Source organism: Dama dama, chromosome 2 (genome assembly GCF_033118175.1).
Source record: "Dama dama isolate Ldn47 chromosome 2, ASM3311817v1, whole genome shotgun sequence".
Lineage (NCBI taxonomy): Eukaryota > Metazoa > Chordata > Mammalia > Artiodactyla > Cervidae > Dama > Dama dama.
In genome coordinates this window covers 2380589-2400353 of record NC_083682.1, presented here as the reverse complement: position 1 = coordinate 2400353, position 19765 = coordinate 2380589, and the positions used below count along the sequence as shown (strand labels likewise).

At 66.2% G+C, this 19765-nt stretch overlaps 1 protein-coding gene across 2 annotated transcripts; it reads right to left on the bottom strand.

Moving 5' to 3' along the window:
* On the bottom strand, positions 1–19400 carry SLC22A18 (solute carrier family 22 member 18). Of its 2 annotated transcripts, none has more exons than XM_061156352.1 (11): positions 19295–19400; positions 18261–18429; positions 16311–16408; positions 15251–15411; positions 14741–14873; positions 8247–8365; positions 7790–7897; positions 6785–6885; positions 2490–2591; positions 2172–2292; positions 1–230 (listed from the first exon to the last, which is right to left on the bottom strand). In XM_061156352.1, the coding sequence occupies exons 2-11, from the start codon at positions 18402–18404 to the stop codon at positions 43–45; spliced, it is 1275 nt and encodes a 424-aa protein (XP_061012335.1). In that variant the 5' UTR covers positions 18405–18429; positions 19295–19400; the 3' UTR covers positions 1–42. The 2 variants fall into 2 exon arrangements, with proteins under 2 accessions (XP_061012335.1, XP_061012334.1); XM_061156351.1 differs by having other exon boundaries at positions 18261–18432; positions 19295–19377.
* Between the last annotated feature and the right edge of the window lie 365 nt (positions 19401–19765).

Here is a 19765-nt window from a genome sequence, read left to right as displayed (position 1 = left end):
GGTCCCCAGGGAGTTTATTGCCAGTCTGCCTGGGAGCCAACGTCACTGGGCTTTGTCCATCTTCCGGGGCACAGGCTGCCTCCAGAGGACCAGGAGGACGACTAAGTTGACGGCGAACTGCACGTGGCCGAAGATGGGGACCCCGAAGCTGCGATACAGGAGGCCGCCCAGGGTGGGCCCCAGGGTCCGGGTCAGCGGCTGCACAGAGGCGCAGAGGCCCAGCATGGCTCCTGCAGCGGGGGGAGGGCGCGTCAAGTCAGGCCTGGCCGGTCCCTGAGCATCACTGCCCTGGCGGCCCACGTCCTCGACACAGCCCGGGCCTCCCTCTCCCCCCGTCCCCCGCTCTGCGCCCCAGCTCGCTCCACCTGGCCTGCCTGCCTGTCTGCTCCCTGCAGGCCACGTGTGGGGAGCGCTGCGGCCTCTGGATGTGGTGCCTCTGCCCTGCTCCCGAGAGCTCCCAAGCACAGGAGGAGCCTGGGAACAGGGCCCCGGGTCGTGGGCCAGCTGCCACCCCTCCCCGCCTGCCAGAGACACAGCACCCCAGCCCAGCCCGGCCCAGAACCGGGGAGGCTCCATGTGGGCGCTGGGCTAGGGTGTGACGTGGGCCACGATACACTCCAGGGCACCCCCGTGACCTTTACTGCCCTTGAGTGGACTGGAGGGGACACCCCCACAGGGCCGGGGAGGAGGTTCAGGTGCTCAGAGGGCGCCCCCTTCTTTGCACCCGCTCCCCAGGCTCACCTAGCTGCCTGCACCCCTTCTACCTGACCCCCCATCTCTACCCTCCCCTTGTCAGCTGTGCCCTATGCGGGCCGCCCTGGGACCTCAGAGGTCCTGGGGTCCTCACAGGCTCCTATCCGGGGCTGGAAAGCCCCGCCCTCGTGGACCAGGTGGGCGTGGCCTGGCGAGGCCCCGCCCAGGCTCAGGGCCCGAGTTGGGGGAATTTCAGAGTAGCCCCTCCCACTGCCCACAGGCCCTGCAGACACCAGGGAGCAATTACCGCCCCCTCTGTGGTCTCCAGTTCCCAGGCTGGCGCTGGGAACCGGCTCTGACTCCTTCCAAGCTGAGGGGAGGTGCCCCTGGCACCTGGGTCCGCTCCTCTCGCTTCCTTGCAGGCCCTGCCCTCATCTCTCCGGGTCTTCCCCTCCTTCCTCCTCCTGGCCTCTGGGCAGAGCCGTCTCACTGCCTCCAGGAAGCCCTCTAGGACCAGTCTAGCCTCCCAAGACCACAGAGTCGCAGATCTAGGGAGCCCTGGGGGTTCCCAGGGCAGCCCTGAGGAGACGCTTTGTCTGGCAGCCTCCCCACTTTCAGCAGGGCCTCTGGATCTGTCTGCCCCTCCCAGACACGCAGGTGGATGGACGGAGGGTCAGCTGGGGCCCTGAGCTCTCTGGCCCTGCTGCTGGGGAGGCCTTTGACCCCAGCCGGCCCACAGGAGCCCCTGGCTTGACCAGCACCATGCACAAGGCAGTGTGGGAGCGGGAGCCTGGGGAGCATCAGGTCCAGGGACCCCCCACCCAGTCCAGATGGGAAACCCCCCAGCCTCCAGAGGGAAGGCAGGCTGCAGAGTGGGAGCTGGGGGTCTGCGTCTGGGGGTGTCTGAGCCCCACTGGGTGGTCCAGGACCTTCTTAGACTGAGGTTGCTGTGAGCCTTCGGTCACTGGTCCCTTGGGAGTCACCTGCGTGTGCGCGGGCAGGGACCAGGGGTGGCCCCACCCCCTCTGGCCTCTGGCCATTCTCTGTGCCTGGCCCTCTTCCTAACCAGCCTCCGCAGCAGCCTTTCTGAGCCTCACCCCACACCCTGGCTCAGCTGGGGCTGGCCTGGGATGTCATCTTTCCTCCCTCTTTCTAGTGAAACCCTGTGCATACTTCAGTCAAGTCAGATGCCACCTCCAGGAAGCCCTCCTCCCTTCCCCCAGGCTGGCCTGGGGCTGATCAGCAGGGCCTGGTGCGGGGTTGGCTGGGTGGGGTGGTGGGCAGGATTCTCACCTGAGCGCTCTTGCGGGCCACCGCCCTGCCCACTCAGACCCCTGGCCGCCCATCCCACCCAGTGCCCACTGGGTCCCCAGTCAGGACAGCTGCTCTGCCCCAAACTGCTCATCAAGATCCCCAGAGAGCAGGGCCGGGGAGCCCCCCAGGGCCTGCCCTTCACCCGACCCAGGGACCTCACTCACCCGTATCTGAGGCTGAGACAGCTTTGGTCAGAATGCTGTCGGTGACCACGTTGAGGGCACACAGGCTGAAGACCAGGCCGGGCATCAGGAGGCAGAAGTGGAAGACGTTGGTCATCAGCGCCTGGCGGGAGGCAGGCGGAGGCCACGGTGACCAGAGGGAGTCGTCCATCCCCTGAGGTCCCGCTGAGGTGGTCCTGGGTGGGAGTTGGGGGCAAGGGAGCCCCAGGGCTCAAGTGCAGACGGGGCAGCTGAGGAGGGTCAGGGGAGAGGGCCTGGGCCCCTGCTCTTTGCAGGGATGGCGGGACGGGGGTCTCTCACCATGGCCAGTCCCACGACGCTGAAGACCAACACACTGGCCCGGAGCAGGGCTCCCTCAGAGAAGTGGCTGCTCAGCCGCCCGATGACCAGGCCCTGGATGACCTGGGTGAGAGCGAGAGGGTGGAGGTGGGCACGGCCGGCCCTGGGAGGGCGTCTGGGCTGCGGCTGGCTCGGGGGCTTCCCCCGCTACCCACGACCCCTGGGCCCCTGCCACCAGTCCCAGCAGCCAGAAAGCACAGGGTGGAGGGGGGAGCCTGCGGTTCCCACCACGGCCCCAAGGTTCTGGGGAGACGGGGCCTGCAGCCTGGGGGGTCTCACACACGTGCACACACATGCACCCGCCCACACACACACATGTTCCACATCCAGAAATAATTGCATCTCTGCCATCTCAGGTGTGATGAAAGTGAGTGTTAGTCGCTCCGTCGTGTCTGACTCTTTGCCACCCCATGGACTGTAGCCTGCCCCAGGCTCCTCCGTCCATGGATTCTCCAGGCAAGAATACTGGAGTGGTTTGCCATTTCCTTCTCCAGGGGATCTTCCGGATCCAGGGATCACACCTGGGCCTCCTGCATTGCAGGCAGATTCTTTCCCGTCTGAGCCACCAGGGAAACCCTGAAAGGGCTGGCTAACTCCTGACAGGGATGGGGGAGGCCGTAACTACAGGGTGGAAAGCTCACAGTGTGGCCCTGAGTCCAGCCCTGGGGAGCCGCCCCCCCCCAACCCGCGTGCCCTGGCCCGCCACCACACCTCTCTGCTCACTCTTGGCTGTCTGGTTTGGGAGCTGGGAGCTGCCACAAATGGGGCGGCTGGGGCACACGGGGGCAGGGGGTGCAGGGGGCTGGACTGGGACGTGAGCCCTGGGCCCTGGGGGCCATGTGGGGTCCTCCAGCAGCTGGCCCAATCGAGGCCTGGCCCTGGCAGCAGGTGCCTCGGCCACCACCTACTGGGGCCAGGGGGCCGCCACTCCCATGACGACCGGGTGAACTGAGGCCCGGGGTCCCAGGGTGGGGTGGGGTGGAGCCCAGGCTGGTGGGCTTGTCCTGAACCTGGGTGGGAGAGGAAGGGGCCACAGGCTCCCCGAGAGACCCCCCACTGTTGCTCAGCCCTCCACCTCCAGCTCCGCCCTCCTTGTCCCCCACTGCCCCCCACCAGCTCAGCCTCAGGGTCAGCCAGCCAGGGGCTGGGTTAAGGTTCAGCTCCCCTTCCTGCCCTCCGCTCCTCCCCATGGGGGTGGGAGGAAAAGCCCAGAGCGGGGACACCCTTGACACCTGGGATGTGACTCAGAGGACAAGCCCAGCCCACAGGCCGTTCCCAGGCTGAGGTGAGGCTCCCTAGATGGTCCCTGCCTCTTCCACCAGGCAGGCAGGAAGTGCCCAGGGGAACCGTGAGTTTGGAGCAGCGCCCACTGGAGCTGGGGGTCAGCACCCCGGGCTGGGCTGTGTGACCTGGGGTAGGGGCGGGTCCAGCCCCATGGACCAGGAGGGAGCACTGTCCTTGCCGCTTGCCTGGCATCATGAAACTGTCTCAAACCACAACCAAGGGTGTCCTTAAAAAAAAAAAAAAAATCCCACTTTCACACTTGCTTATCTTCATTTTGTTTGTTTAAAGGGAAGATCTACTTGACAAGTTTCTTTTAGTACTTGACACCCCAGAGGAAATCAACAAACCAGGAGAGAGACTGAAATCTGTCTCCACTCTTCATATGGACCCAAGACCAGGACTCTGATGGGCTGGGAGTCAGCTCTCCGTTTTGCCATTAACTTAAAAAAAAGCCTCAGCTTTCTTGCCTTCCAGCTTCTTACATGAAACCAGAGTTAGTGAACTAGTAACTAGAGTTAGTCAGAAATTTCACTTTCTCCCAATCCTCCCACCTGGAGACCCTGTCCGCTCACCTGGCTGCCCTGGCCCGAGGGGCTGCTGCCTCCCCCAAGGTCACAGGCACCCAGCCCCGCTGCCCACCCCTGCTCTAACGCAGCCTAGGGGCTGGGGCAGCCAGCTGGTAAGACCACACCCGGCCTCCACAAGGCCCCACCCACAGCAAGGACATCTGAATAAAGGTCCTTCTTGGCTTTGCGGCCCGGCCCACCCCGACGCAGGCCTTCAGAGCACACTCCTCTCCCCTCCGGCCGGGCCGGCCGAGCCGCCCCAGGGCCTCTGCACCGCAGACCCTCCTTGCATGCGGCTCTCTCCCTCTGGGCCTCTCCCTGGGCTGGGGGAGAGCCCCCAGCCAGCTGGCCGCCCCACCGAAGCAGTGATCTCTGCCCTGACAAGGGCCCTGATTCTCCTTCCGGGTTTTGTCTCCCCTGACCCACCAGACGCCTAGGTGGTGGGGGCTTGTCTCTGTTCCCCCCGCAAGACAGAAGCTCCATCCCTGCAGTGGCCTAAGGCTCAGTGGGGGACCCTCCCAAGAGGGTCCTCGAGGGACAGAGGGCAGCAAACCCCCCACCCCTCACCACAGGGAGGAGAGTGAGTGCCATCCCTTCCAGGTTAGGACAACCTGGGCTGTCCTCATTGAGACCCCCAACCCCAAGGACCCCCACACATAGGGAGCTGGGGATGCGGTGAGCCCCTTGGGTGGGGCAGGACGTGCTTTGCCAGGGCAGCTTCAGCAGCGGTGGGTTCTCCTCCCCGGACCCCCGGTGACCAGCCCTACCCTGGGTGGGATGGAGGTGACCAAGGCCTTCTCTACAGACACGGCTCAGGGCCTCAGCTGCCCCCCACCTTCGCCTGCTGGACTGCAGGCCTGAGGTCCAGCACCCAGCCGCTCTGCAGGCTCCCCCCTCCCCAGCCCCCTCTTCTTGCTGGGCCTGTGGGAGGGTCCCCAGGTCACACCCAGGCTCCCCATGTGTCCACCCCATCATCACAGGTGCCAGGGCCCCGGGCCCATCTCGGCAGGCCCACCCTCACCCCGCGCCAGGCCCGAGGCTAGCAGGGTCGGTCCCTGGGGGTCTCAAGGGGTCTGCCGGCTTCAGCCAGGGCCTAGTCTCGGTCCCTCCCTGAGCCCAGGACGAGCTCAGGGCCCCGGTGGGCTGGGAGCAGCTCTTCATTCTACTTATTTAAAATATATATTTTTAAAATTTTTAATTTAAAAAACCGTTATTTATTGATTTTTGGCCACAACACACACCTGCGCGGGATCTCAGCTCCCCCACCCAAGGACCCAACCTGCTCCCCTGGAGCGGAAGCAGGGGTTCCTAACCACTGGACCATCAGGGGCGTCCCGGGGGTGGCCGTTTAGAACAAGGCTCCAGCGGCCCCCAGTTTACAGCATCCATGTTATTGTTTTCTGTTTATCTATTTTCCCCACCAGGCTGGTACTTCCCAGCCCACGCAGCTAGGCCCATGGCGGGATGGGGGCCGGCCCCTCCCCGGAACGGCTATTTCAGTCCGGGGTCCAGCCCAGCCCCGGGCCCAGAGGCTAGGGCAGCAGATGGCCTGGAGGTGCTGGGACCGCCACCCGCTTCCGGAGAGGTTCAGCGCTCACTCCGCCACCCGCCAGATCCCAGAATAGCCCCTCCCGCGCGCCGGCTGTCAGGCAGACGTCCCGGGGGGCGGCAGGCACGTCGCCACCTGTCCCCGCCACGGTCGCACTGCCGGTGGGCAGGCGCGGGGCACGCAGAGCCCGGCCCTTCTCCTTGTCACGCGCCCCCCACGGGGGCCGGCTACCCCCGCCCCCGGGCCGGCCTGGCACTGCCGGTACCCAGGTGGATGCTGGGAGGCCATGGGCCTCTGACCTGTTTCCTGATGGGAAGTTGAGGGCTTGCCAGCCCCCTCAAAGCTGGATGGACAAAGCTCCCCTCTCCCCTCTCAGATGGGACCCCCCGGGCAGATGGATGGGCAGAGAGTGCGTGTGTGTGCATGCTAAGTCGCCTCAGTTGTGTCCGACTCTGTGCAACCCTGTGGACCAGAGCCGGCCAGGCTCCCCTGTCCACAGGATTTCCCCGGGCAAGGATACTGGAGTGGGTTGCCATGCCCTCCTCCAGGGGATCTGCCCGACTTAGAGGTCGAGCCCGCATCTCTTCCACCTCCTGCGTTGGCAGGTGGGTCCTTTACCGCTAGTGACACAGGGAGGCTCGGGCAGAGAGGGCACGCATGTGCAGACCCAGGTGTGGGGACTGTGAGTAGGGAGAGCGGGGGACAAGCCGGAAGCTAAGGTGCGGACGGAGCACCCGAGCGGTGGGCGTGCATGACGGCTCCCCCGCTGCTCAGAAACCGGGGGGGTGGTCTGCGAGGCCCTGGGGCCCTGGGAGTGCCGGGAGCCCACCTGCCCAGCGCGTCCGGCACCCACTCACCATCTGGAGGATCCCGAAGAAGGACATGAGGTAGCCGGCCTGGGCAGCCTCCAGCTGGAAGAAGTCCATGGAGATGATGGAGAACATGACCATGAAGAGCCCTGGGCGGGCGGGGGGTCAGGGGTCAGGGGTCAGGGCTGTGCAGCCGTGCCCCTCTGCACCCCCCCGACAGCTGGCCCGCCGGGGCACCAGGGGCCCAGCCACGGTGACCAGCTCAGGGAGGACCAACGCGAGCCTTCCCCAAGGTCCTCCCTGGCGGTCTGCCCCACGGGGCTGCCATGGGCTGTGAGTGAGAAGGTGCCTGGCGTTGCCCTTGCCCAGGGTGGGCAGAGCCCAAGGCCGTCTGGAGGGGTGAGGGGATGGCAGACCGGGGGGCCCCAGGCAGGCAAGGTGGGAGGATTTGGCCCCAGAACTGAGGTTGATGATCTGGGTTCCCATCACCTGTCCCCCTGAGCATCCTGGGGGCAGGTGAGCTGGGAGGGTTCCCCAATGGCAAGGATGGGGCGTTTCTGCAGAGGAGGGGTTAACCCTTTAGCACCCATGTGGGAACGCCTGTCAGCCAGGCCTCACAGGTGTTCTCTGCAAGGCTCCTGGGTTGGAGGCCCTCCGACGCGGGCTCTGAGGGGTCACTCCCGGGCCTGACTGTGCTCAGGGACGCCGTCAGGTCTCCCGAGAAGGGATGCAGGGGTGGGTGGAGTGTGTGTTCCCCTGCAGACGCAGTCTTCTCCCCGACTGTCCCGAGAGGCCTCGGAAGCCGCTGGGCAGGGCAGTGAGAGCTTTTATAAAGCAGGGGTTACTGGGGCCTGAGGCCAGGGGGAGACCCGCCGTCTGTCCTCCTCCTGGCCCAGGCGGCCAGGCCTGCACCAACCAGTGGGCCGTGCCCTCCCTGGGACGGGTGTGGGCCTGGGGCCTGGGGAGGCTTGGAGCACGAGAGGCCAGACAGAGGGAAGGCGGTTCTCCCGGCAGACCCCCCAGAACTCCCGGCCACATCGGCCCTGGACTCACCTATGGGGAAGCCGCAGATGACCTTGACCAGGAACACCGGCAGGACGCCCGGCTGCAGCAGCAGGCGGGTGATGGCCTTCAGATCAAACACGCTGGCCTTGGGTTTCCCTGGGGCACGTGGAGGGGCCGTCAGCCCACCGGACAAAGGCTGAATGCCCCCGGCCCCGCGGGCCCATTGCCCAGGGCACAGCCCCTGCCGCCACGGCTGCCCTGGCTCGCCGTGGTCTTGGCAAAGTGTCCCTGAAGGGAGGGCTGGGCTGGGGGTGAGCGGGGCCCCAGGTCCAGAGTGTTGGCTGCTGGGGTCGGAGGGCTCACACCTCACACTGGCTGCATCCCGAAGGGGCGTACCTGGGGGGGTGTAGCTGGCCAGGTGTGTCTGGCAGGGTGCACCCGGCGGGGCGTCCCAGCTCGGACACACCTTGTGTGCATCTGGACCAGGGTACCTCCCGGGGCTCACCTGGCGGGCTGGGCTGGGCGTGGGCGCCGGCCCCCTTGGTGCTGGCTGGGATGCAGGTGACGCTGAGGAGGGCTCCCAGGAGGGTGATCACGAGGGCCGCAATGAGCGGACACTGGATCCTGGGGGCGGCACTCACGGTCACACGGGGCTGAGGCCCCAGGGCACGCGGACCCCCTGCCCCTTCAGCCGCTCTTCGGCTCTGACGGCTTGCTCTCAGCTCACACTGCACCCCTCACGCCTCCCCAGGCTTCAGTCTGGAGGGTGGGACACGGACCCTCAGGGCACATTCATTAGGGGACAGTGAAGGAACAGACCCTTCCGTCCCTGCGGTCTCTGAGGGTGGGCGGCCATGGGGGCGGGATGCTGAGCCCCAGAGGGGCAGGGGCAGGGGCCTGGAGTGGGCGGCCACGGTCCCGGGGACGCATGGCTCCTGGCCTGTTGAGGGGTGAGAAAGCTCCCGAAGGACAGGGGTCCTGTGAGCCCTGGGGGCCATGTTTGGGGAACAGGACCCAGCAAGGGGGATGCCCCCCAGACTCCCCCGGACACTCCTGGCAGGGCCAAGGGTCCCGCCCATGCTGGGGAGCAGGACACTGAGGTTCCCGGGGGAAAGACCCAGTCCCCAGAGCCCTCCGGCCCCTGTCCTGGTGGGACTGGAGGGGCCGCCTGGCATGGAGGCTGAGAAGGGTGCCAGGTAGCACTGGGGCCGGGGCACCAGGAGCGGCTGGAGAGACTGACCCCGCTGTGCCCTGTGGGCCGGGGCCTGGCTTTGAGTCTCAGCCCCACGCGCCCACATGGAAGGCTGTGGGACCCCCGCCTCCCGCGGGCCCACCTGTGTCTGGGGGCCGTCAGCCCTCCCTGCCCTCCTGGGGGAGGACAGGCCCGCACTTAGTGGGTCTCAGGAGCCCCCACTTCCAGGAGGGGGTTGGGCAGACTGGGCCGCAGGGTGGGGGGCCTTTGGCCCCCTAAAGACCCAGGACACAGCCCTCAGGGCCCCTGCCCGCCTGCCCGCGCTCCCACCAAGGCCGTGACTCAGACTCTCCCCTCGGCTTTCACTTTTGAGGGCACGCTTCCCCTCCGCGGGTCAGCACAGGGACACTCAGCCTGTGATCCCCCGGACCACACGGCGGGCCTCGGCCTACCGCGCCAGGCAGGCCGTCCATGTCAGCCGGGAGCTAGCGCGCTGCGGACTGGCCCTTATGACTGCCACCGTCTCCTCCTGAAGGCGAGAGGAGAGAAACAGAAGCTTCTTACTGAGCCAGGCCGCGTGGACCTCCAGGTGTGGTCACGGCAGAACACCCTGCCCCTCCACAGCAGAGAAAACTCTTACACATCCTGCAAGGGCCCTCTCTGAGAGGCCCTGCCCTCCTCTGCGGCAGAGAAAACTCCTACACATCCTGCAAGGGCCCTCTCTGTGAGGCCCTGCCCTCCTCCACAGCGGGTACCCTGTCCCCTGAGAAGGGCTTGCTCTACTCCAGGGCCATTATCTGCCCCCCAGGGTTGGGGGGCCTGGGTGGGACCCTCCGCTGAGACCCCCGTGGGCCAGACTGTGGCCCAAATGGATGACAACTGTCCTGGCCCAGACTCCGTCAGTGTCCTCAGACAGGGCAGCCACGAGCTGCCCCTGACTCTCCTCGGACTTCAAAGAGAAGACTCTCTCGCCCCAACTCCAGCACAGGTGCACACACGTGCCCACACGTGCACAGGCGTGCACACATCTTCACACGCACAGCTCCCCGGGGAGACCGGGGGAGGACAGGAATCTCCTCCACATGGGATCAGGGAAGCCCGTGGGGACGCCACACCAGAGAGGCTGGGCCCGGGCCGCCCTCATTCCTGGGCTGGAACCTGCCGGGGCTCATGCCGCTGGTCAGGGCTGCAGCGGGCCCTGAACCCCGCCCCTCCCCACAGGCCCGTCTCTGGCCCCCCAGCCGATGCCCACTGCCCAGGATGTGGAATGTTTGGGCTTTCTGGCTGCCCGGGTTCCCGACCAATGGACGTGTCCATTGGTAGGAAGGGTCAGAGGACCCTGGGACCCCCCCGGGAGGGATGTGGCCAGGTTTGGACCCCACAGTCCCCTCCCCCAGACAGCAGGGACACCCCAGCCCTGGTAGCCAGAGAGAAGGGCCTTTTCTTCAGGACTGTGGCCTCCAAGGCCCACACGTCACTGCTCAGGCCTGCCCGGGCAAGGACAAAACCAGCATTCTTTGCCGGAGGCCCCGGAAATGTGTTCGAGCAGAGACGGCTACTTAGATGGTTATTTTGGGAGGCAAGTGACGAGTGTGGGGTGGGTGGTGGGGAGCCAGGCCCCTTCTCTGGGGGTTCTCTCCTGTTGCGTGTGGGGCGGCCTGTGAACTGGAAGGCCCGGGGAGTTGGGGCGTCCTTCTGCACACACAGCACTCTCCGACTCCCCCGGACAAGACGGCAGAAAGGAGAGTGAGGACAGGAGGAAACTGCCCACAGTGGGGGGCTTCTCTGTGGGGACGCCCTCCTGCCTCCTGCCCCCACTTGCTGCTGCTCTGCCTTCCAAGACACAACCTGGGAGCCCCTCCCCAGTCAGCGCACCCCCGAGGCTGCCTCCAGCCCGGGCACCTCTGGGGTGCAGCTCAGGCAGGTGGGGCTCTGGGCCGTCTGTCCCCTGGCTCACTGGACCGTTTCTACTTAATGCAGACTGGGTGTGGGCCGTGAGGGCCATGAGGCAGGCAGGTTTGCACGTCTTTGTCCACTCACTCGCTCTTATTTTCGGTTGGATGGGTTGACGGGAGACTGAACAGACAGACCCTAGAGACCCTCGAAGGCCCTGGGTTGGACCCAGGGTACTGAGTCCTCTGTCCCTTCTCGGTGGCTAGCTTGCTGGGTGATCACCTTTCCTCAGATGCCAGTGAGGGCTGGGCTCCAGGCGGCCACCCTCCCAGGGCGCCTGCTTCCCGCCGGGGGATGCCTCTGGAACCGGCCACGGCTGGCCGCGGCTGCCACGGGCGCTGGTCAAACGTCAGCAGCCACAAACACTGCCTTTCATCCTTATCTCAGGGCCTGGAATCTGCTGATCTGACCTCATCAGGAGGGCAGGAGACCTGTCCACCTGTCCACCTCGTGTGAGCTCTGTGCACGCATCCTCTCTGCCTGACACTGTCCGACTCCCGCCCCGCTCTGAGGTGATCACTCCTCGTGAGCCTGGAGCTGCCCTCCCCATTGGCTCTGGGGCTCCCGGGGAGGGGGGGGACCGCTCCCACCAAGGCCCCCCTCAGCGCCTCCCGGCCTGCGCACCCCGGTCCTGTCCCTCCTGGAGGGGCCTGGGGTCAGCTGGGCCCAGCTTCAGGTGGAGCGTGGCTGTGAGGGGCTCCCGGAGTCACCAGCCACCCGTTCTGAGCTTGGGGGGAAGAAGCCCCCTGTCCTAGCTGAGCCCTGGCCCACCACACTGTGGGTGAAACCAGGTCTGGCGATGGATGCCTTGAGGGGCCAGCCCTGACTCAGCCCCCTCTGGCTTCGAGTGCTAGAAAATAGCCCTGAAGCTGTGTCTGGCCTCAGCCGTCCCTGTCCAGCCTCTGTGCTCCCCGAGCCTCTGCCCACACAGGTCCCCAGGCAAGTCCCCAGCTCCTTCCGCCTTTGCATGGGCTTTCCTGGAGCCCTGTCCAGCCAACAGGTCTAAGCTGAGGTCCAGCCCCACTAGTCTCAGCCATTCGCGCCCCGTCCGTGGACCCTCGAGGGCCTGGTGCACCAGGCTCCATCTGTAGGGCCTGCATGACCCCCGGGGTTGGGAGGCGACAGGGCCTCGGTGAGCCGGGGCAAGAGCTATGGAGCAGGCGGCCTGGCTGCCCTGAGTCGCCTCAGAGCCGCTCAGGGCAGCCCCGGTGTCTGCTCATTAACCTCGGGTTTTCACTGGACTGGGAGCCTTCCATCAGCAGAGTAGGGCTTCCCGTCCCCTCGTCCAGGGGCTGAGGTACGGTCCTGGGGGGACCAGCCTTCCCAGGCCTCCAGATAAGGAGGGGGTTACAGTGACTGAGTCACAGGGCCCTTTGAGCATGGCGTGGGGCTGGGATCGCTTAGCGCCCAGGAAGGCTGGCCAGGGACACTGAACCCAGTCTGGCCTGATCTTTAGGGTCTGTGGCTGGAGGCACTCCCAGCCCCGGCTTGTATAAGCGGCACCCCCAGGGGGGGTCACCTCTAGGGGGACAGAGCCCTTGGGTGCTGGCCTGCAGGCCCAGTGGTATCTGTGACTGTGGGGCAGCCCCTCAGTGGCCAGAGGAGCAGGGGGTCCTGCGGAGACCCCCCTGCTAAGTCCAGCCTCGGGCCTGGGCTCCGCCCGACCCCACTCTCAGCAGCGCCTGACAGGTGGCCCTTGTCTCTCAAACGCCTGAGCCGATCCACCGGACTCCCCTGCCCAGGACTCAGCTGTGGTGGGCTAGGCAGGCTGGCGCTGCCTGCCCCGGGGGGAGGAGGTGGTGGAGGCCTCCCCCGGCTGCGAGGTGCCAGGCTGGGGACCCTGAGTCACGGGGCTGCCCCTCACCTGCTGAGTGACTCAGGGCGCAGGTCTGGGTGCTCTGCGGTAGCCAGGCCTCCCAGCCCTGAGCTGCAGGCTGGGCCTAAACCAGTTATTCCAGTAGCTAGCTCAGGGCAGGGGCTGCCAAGGCCACTTCCTCCCTCCACCTGCTCCCTGGTGGTGGGGGGTGGGGCATGGTTGGGGCCTTTAGGGGCCTTTAGGGCAGGGGGGCTGGGATGGGCAGGTAGAAACAGCCAGGGAGACCTCACCCCCCGCTGCATCAAGGGGGAGGAGGGGTGGGAAAGTGCCTCTGCATCCCGCCTGCCCTTGCCGCGGGCTGTGCTGGGAGGCAGAGCTGGTTGAGGCTAGCAGAGAGGCCGGACAGAGATGGGGAGCCGGCCCCTGCCGTGGGGCATCGGGGTCCCAGAGGACCCCCACTTCCCAGGGCCTTGAGGGGATACTGGGTGCTCCACTGGAAGGGGGGGTCTTACCTTCTGTGGGACCCTGGTTTCCCCACCCATCAAAGAAAGTGCCTTAGACCTCGGGATGGAACTGGGAAGCTAGTGGAATGCCCTGAAAGGTCAGGGCAGGGATGGAGTGAATTTGGGGGCTTCTGGGAGGGAGAGGGAAATGACTGGTATTTCCTGGGTCAGCAGCTATGCTGGGGACAAGGGCAGGTAAAGACAGGAGGGATGGGGGTGGGGGGGCTGGCCCGAGGAGGCCTGTGTGTGTGTGTGTGTGTACTCTGCAAGGTGAGCAAACCTGTCCAGGGCCCAGGGTGGCAGGCGGCCGGGACGGGCGGCGAAGCCCCAGTCCTGGTTCTGATCCTGACCCCCAGGGTCAGCAGGCAGGGATGCCTCCTAACCCACCTCTCCGCATGCCCCGGGTGCTCCTTCTCACTCACGGCCCCTGACCCTCTCTCGTCTCTCCGTGGGCACACAGAGGCCCTCTCTCCTGTCCTGGGCCCATCTCCCGAACCAGGCTCCCATCCACGCTGAGCAGGGAGGGAGGCGGCCCCGGTCTAGGTGGAGTCTGCAGTCGCGGGCGGCGGGTCCCATCCTTGACCCTCACGCCTGGACACCCCCCCTGAATCTCATCTCTTTGGGTCCTCCAGGTGGCTTTTCTTAATCCCAGGCTTCTAATACCAAGTGCTGGGCCCCAGCCTTCCTCTGGAGCAGTTCCCAGGGCTTAGAAACCCCCCACTTGAGAGCACGGCCCCGTTCTCCTCCAGCTCAGAGCCCCCGCTCAGCCCACTTGGGAACTCCTTCATGTGTCTACCGGGCACCAGACTCACCCTGGTGGGGACCCAACTCCTGCGGGTAGCCCGGGTAGCAGGGACCTCAGCGAGGCCCACGGCTCCACCAGACCCAGCCTGAGTCCACGCACGGCCCTGTGTTCACACTTACACTCAGCCATCAGCAAAACCAAGCCAGATCCCTCTGCTGCCCTCTGCCCACCACAGCCGCCCCTGGTCCAGCCGCCGTTCTCTCCCGCCTGGATCGGGTCAGTCCCCACCTCTGGTCTCCCTGCCGTGGCCCCGGCCCCCACAATCTCGACACAGCATCCAGGTCACCCCCTGCCCCTGCTTGAGGGCTCCACGGCCTGACGCGCTGCCCACCCCCGCTCGGTCCTCGCCAGCCTCACAGGCCGTCTCCCGTCCCCCGTGTCCTCTTTGCCTCCCGGATGTCCTCCCGCCTGACATTTGAGGAATCCACGTGCTGTACGGGTGTTCATTTCAACTGGGCACTCGCTGGTCTAAGCCTTTCGGACCCCGCCCACCGCATAGGCCACGCCCCCGGATGCCCACGCCCACCCGGAGGTTCCAGCCGGCTCCCCTCCCGTGGACCCACCTGGTCAGGGTGCCCATGGGGAAACCCAGGCCCGGAGAGGCGGCGGGGCCGGGCTGAGGGCCTGGGCGGCACAGAGCCGTCTCGTCCTTGTTCGTTCGGCCTGGTACCCACACCCCGCCTGGTTGGCCAGCCCTAACCCCAGCAGGGCCAGTGCCCCGGACACTCACCCGCACGAGCTGCTCAGGGTTCCACCGAGCAGGGGGCCGAAGATGAGACCGACGCCGAAGCACAGGCCCAGCCGGCCCAGCGCCGCGGGCCGCTCCTCAGGTGTGGACAGGTCCGCGATGACCATCTGGGCAGCTGGCGGGTGGGACGCGAGCTGAGCCGCGCGGACCCCTCACGGAGCCCAGGCCACGCCTCCCCACCGCACCCCGCTCCCTACAGGCCACGCCCCGACGCCCCATCTCTCCTCCGACCTGCCCCTTCCCTGTCACCCCCCACGTCACCAGCTGCACCCAGACTTGTCCCCAGGCCGCGTGCTCCCCACCCCCTCCTCCCAGAACCGTGGAGGCACAGCCAATCCCGTACATCACCCCTCCATCCGCGGCCAGGGCCCCTGGGGATGGCGTCCGCCCCGCCCCCGGCTCAGGCCACGCCCACACGAAGCCCCGCCCCCCACCCCGGACAGTCCAGCCCTGGACCCCGGCAACTGGGACCTGTTGCCGAGGGCGCCCTACCTGGCAGCGTGTGCATGAGTGCACCCGGCAGGCGCGAGGCGAAGAGCAGGGCCACGCCCGGCAGGGCCGGGATGCAGGCGGCCGCGAGGAGCAGGTAGAGGGCGGACGAGGCCAGGAAGGACAGCGTGAAGGCTGCCCGGGCCCCATGCTGGTCTGCGAACCTGGGAGGCCCACACCCATGACCCTCACCGGCAGGAGGCAGGGGTGCCCCTCTTCTGCCCCACACCCGCCCCTCCGGACGGCCGGGGAGCTGGGCCGCAGAGAGGTCCGGGTGCTGTGTGGGTGCAGGAGGGCCCGGGTCCCCGCCTCCCTCCTCACGGGGCCTGTTTCTCCACCCTTCCCATGCGGCAGTCTTCAGTGACCTTGGGGGGTCTGACCCACTTGGTCACGCCCACTCCTAGTAAATAACTTGTGGGATGCAAAGGGCCTGAGGGCATGTGTATGCTTTACAGAAAGATCTTCCAGGGCTCAAGTGGGGAACGCCCCCCACCCCCAGGACCCCTGCTCTGTCCCGTGTTACTGGGTCTGGAGCCCCTTCGCTCCCATGGAGTGAGTCAGATCTGACTCCTGCCACGCTGATCTGTCCACGGCAGGGTTTGCAGGAGGGTGAGCCCAGCGCCCCCAGAGCACGAAGACTAGTGGGAGTCCCAGTCCCCAGAATTCTCTTTTCCAGAAAAGTTGCTGGTGGAAGCCCCCAGCTCAGCAGGGCAGGGCATTTATAGCCACGAGAGCCTCACCAGTTACATCCTCTCTCCAGCCACAAACCAGAATTAGTGGCAGTTATGGGTCGGGACACCATGGGAGCAGGGGCTTAACCCAGCACTAAAGGGACAAAATTTGAGCAAGCTCCAGGAGATGGTGAAGGTTGCAAAGAGTCAGATACGACTGAGCCACGGAACAACAAAGGGTCAAAGTTCATCCGTGCCTCAGGGGCTGCCGTCCCTCTAGTGTGGCCCTGTGTGAGGTCCGGGAACCTGGCGTCACCCAGGCCGTGACCTCCCAGGGGCAGGCCTGGGTCATCATAGGGTGAGGGCCCCCAGACTTCCCCATCCCGCCGTACCTGCCGAACACAGGCCCGCCCAGCAGCTGTAGCACCCCAAACATAGTCTGCTGGTAGCCAAAGGCGACGGAATCCAGGCCCAGCCTCCGGGACAGGTACTGAAACACACAAGAGGTCACTGGGAGGGGCCTGGAAGGACCCCAGCACCTGCGATCTGGGGCCCTTGGTGGGAAGGGGGAGGAAGGGTAGCTCTGAGCAGGGAATCCTCTGTGAGGGAAATGAGGGTCTGACTCTGACTGCTCCATGATGCATCTGGGGTGACCTGTGACCCTGGACTCAGCTGCTTATATTGTAGCAGGGAGCCTGACAGGACCTCTGGGTCCAGGCTCCAGGGACTCGGAACTCGGTGAAGGCAGCTGCTGGCCCCCCTTCCTTTCTTCAGGATACACCTCGAATGTGTGAGGGCAGAGCCCATTTTGCCCTGGCTCAGCACTCGATGTCTAAAAGCCCCTGGACCTCAGCACGTTCAGAACTGACTCCCGGATTTCCTCTGAGACCAGCTCCTGCTGCTGCTTCCACCCTTGAAGTTCCCGCAGCCCCTCCTGGCTTCGGCGCCTTCTCCCCTCCAGCACTGGTCCCACGGCTGCCCGAGGGCCTTTGCACTGGCCAGTCCACTCCCACGTCTCCTTTAAGGCTTTGTACAGGGTCGCCTTCTTGGGGAGGCCTTACTGACCCCAAACCCGCCACACTCCTCAGCACCCCCAGGACCCTTCCTGCAGCACAATCTAACGACACATTGTTCACTGTTGGTGGGTGTCACCTATGCTCAGGACCACCAGCGGTGGGGTGCCCGTGGTCTAGTCCGCCTTGTGCTCTGCGGTATTCTGAGCTCTGAGGACAGGCGCTCAGAATACCTGTGAGCATTTGTGGAGCAGACACATGCCCCCCCCCCCCCCCGCCCCCCGGGAGAGCCAGTGGGAGGGGAGGTGGCGCTGGGAGCTGCTTCATGCCCTGAGTCCTCAAGATTTCATGTTCGCTCATCACTCCGGCCCCGGCTCTCTGAAGGGCAGTGAGTGGGGCACCTGCTCGGGCCCCTTGGCTGCCAAGGAGGGGATGCAGGGCTCGGACCAGCCCGGTGGAGGTGAGCCGGCCTTGGGAGGCAGTGAGCTGGGCTCGCTGTTTGGCCAGGGACCCCTGCCATGGCTGGACTTGTGACAAAGGCCATAGCCCTCCCACCCAGATCCCCAGGCCCAGGCTGCTCATGAGAATCTCCTGGGGCACTTTTAAAAGTGGCCAGTGGCTAGGGCCACGGTCCCACCCAGACCAGGCAGACAAGGACCCCTGGGGCTCCGGTCTTCCAAAGTCCACTGGGAGCTGCTGCCCCAGGAGGCCGAGTCCCAGCAGGCCAGCTGCACACGGGGGTGTGGAATGAACAGACAGGAGCGCACGGGGGAGGATGGCGGGTGGGTGGGCACCAGCGAGCCACGGGGGCCACAGGAACCCAGGGGCTGCTGGGGGCCAGGCAGAGTCCAGACCAGGGCAGGCAGCAGAGAACCAGCTGGATTAGTCCCGCCCTCATATCCTGGCTGGGGAGACAGAAGCGATCCAAGACCATGACATGCAGTGCGGGGTGTGGGCAAGCCTCACGAGGCCGGACCAACCAGGACCGGAGGGGAAGCGACTCCGGGTACCTGGCGGGTGCTGGGGGAGGGCCCCGCTGTGGAGGAGATCTGCGGAGGAGGGCTGAGCGGGACTAGGAAGTGAGCCGCGCGGGTGTTGGGCTGGTGGGTGAAGAGGGCCAAGGCCCCGAGCTGGGGCAGGAGCATCAGAGCCCAGGACTTGCTGATGGGGGGCCCAGAGGCACAGTCCCCGGGTGCCTCAACTGGCTTAGCTCCAGTGCAGCAAGGGGCCCCCAGCGAGAGGAGAGCAGCATCAGGCCGGACCGCGGGCCCCGCCGGAGCGGGAAGGAAGGTGAGGGGGCGGGCCGGGCGGCCTGGGGAAGGTACTCACGGGCATGATAGAGAACTGCATGAAGAGGCAGGTGAGCTCCAGGGCTGCCAGTACGTACGTGAGCAGCACGACCCCCGAGCGGCCCAGGGCGCCCCTCCCGCTGGAGGCCTGGTCCTGGCCCCCGGGGGCCCCGACTTTCTGCATGCTGGGCAGGTGTTGCTGGGAGACCCTGCTGGGATAAGAATGGGAGGCTGCAGGAGCGGGCAGGGAGCAAAAGTCCTCCCGAGCTGGGCGAGGGTGCTGAGTCATGGGGCGGGAGGCGGGCGGCACCCAGAAGGCCCAGGGGAGAGGTCGGGGTGCTGGACTCTCAGCAGGGCTCTCCAGCCTCTTGCTGGCGAGTGACCTTGGGCCTGTCTTGCTCTTGGAGATCAAGTGTCCCTCCCCTGGGCACACGGCCACCATGGAACCAGCGTGGGCTGGGCTCAGGGCCTGACTTCGAGATGGAAACCGAGGCCAGAGTGGTCGCTGACCGCGTCTCAGGTAGGTGGCTCCCGTGTGTGTGTGTGTGTGTGTGTGTGTATGTGTGGTGTGTGTGTGTGTGTGTGTGTGTGTGTGTGTGGTGTGTGTGTCGGGCAGGTCTTTAGGCCCACAGGGTCCTGCTTCCGCCGCCCCGTGGAGCGCTTCTCAGCAGACGGCCTAGTTTGCCCAGCTCCTCCACCAGGCCAGAGGGACTTTTGGAGCACCTGGGGGTGGGCTGGAGAGGCAGCTCAGCCTTCCAGGCCCCCCAGGCAGGGTAGCCAGGCCCTGCTTGCTCCCCACAACCCGCCACCTGCTGTAGCCAGACTCTGCGGTTCCATGGAGGCCTCCACCAAGTTTTGCCAAATAAACACCCAGCTGTACAGCTGGGCCCAAGGGTAGCCTTCAGAACGCAGACCCGGGGGCGGGGAGGGGGTGTGACATCAAGGAGGGCCCTGGGGCTGTGCCCAGACCTCCCATCCCGGGGTGCGGGGAACTTGCAGGGAGCGGGGCAGAGGGTGAGAGTGGCAGGTCCCAGGGGCACCTGGCTGGCAGGGGTGCTGGAGGGAGCTCAGTACCTGCCTTCCCAGGGATCGGCTTGGGCACCGTCCTGGCGAGGTGAGCCCTCGTGGGGTGAGCTCCTGCCTGCCTGCCCTTCCGGGGCTGGGCTCAGGCCCCCGCCCACTCAGGGTGCCCTGGGACGTCTGCCCTCCCGGGGTGGTTCCCCGCCCCGCCAGCCGGGACACCCCGCCCCCGCCAGCGACCTCCGCACTCTCATTGGCCGAGCCCGACACGCCCCCGGCGGGCACCGCTCCGCCCCACGGCCCGGACCTGCCCCCTCCTGCTTTTCTCCCGGGTCTGCGGCGGGGGAGGCGGGAGCTCAGACCGCTGGAGCAGCTCTGGGTATCCAGTCTGGGTTTCGGGTGGGCAGGATGGGGCGGAGGGAGGCAGGACAGGGGCTGCGATGAAGGATGGGACGGGAAGAGGTGCCAGGAGACGGAGGGGGAGGGCAATGCCTGGCTCGCCCCCTGGGTGGGGTCTGCAGAGAG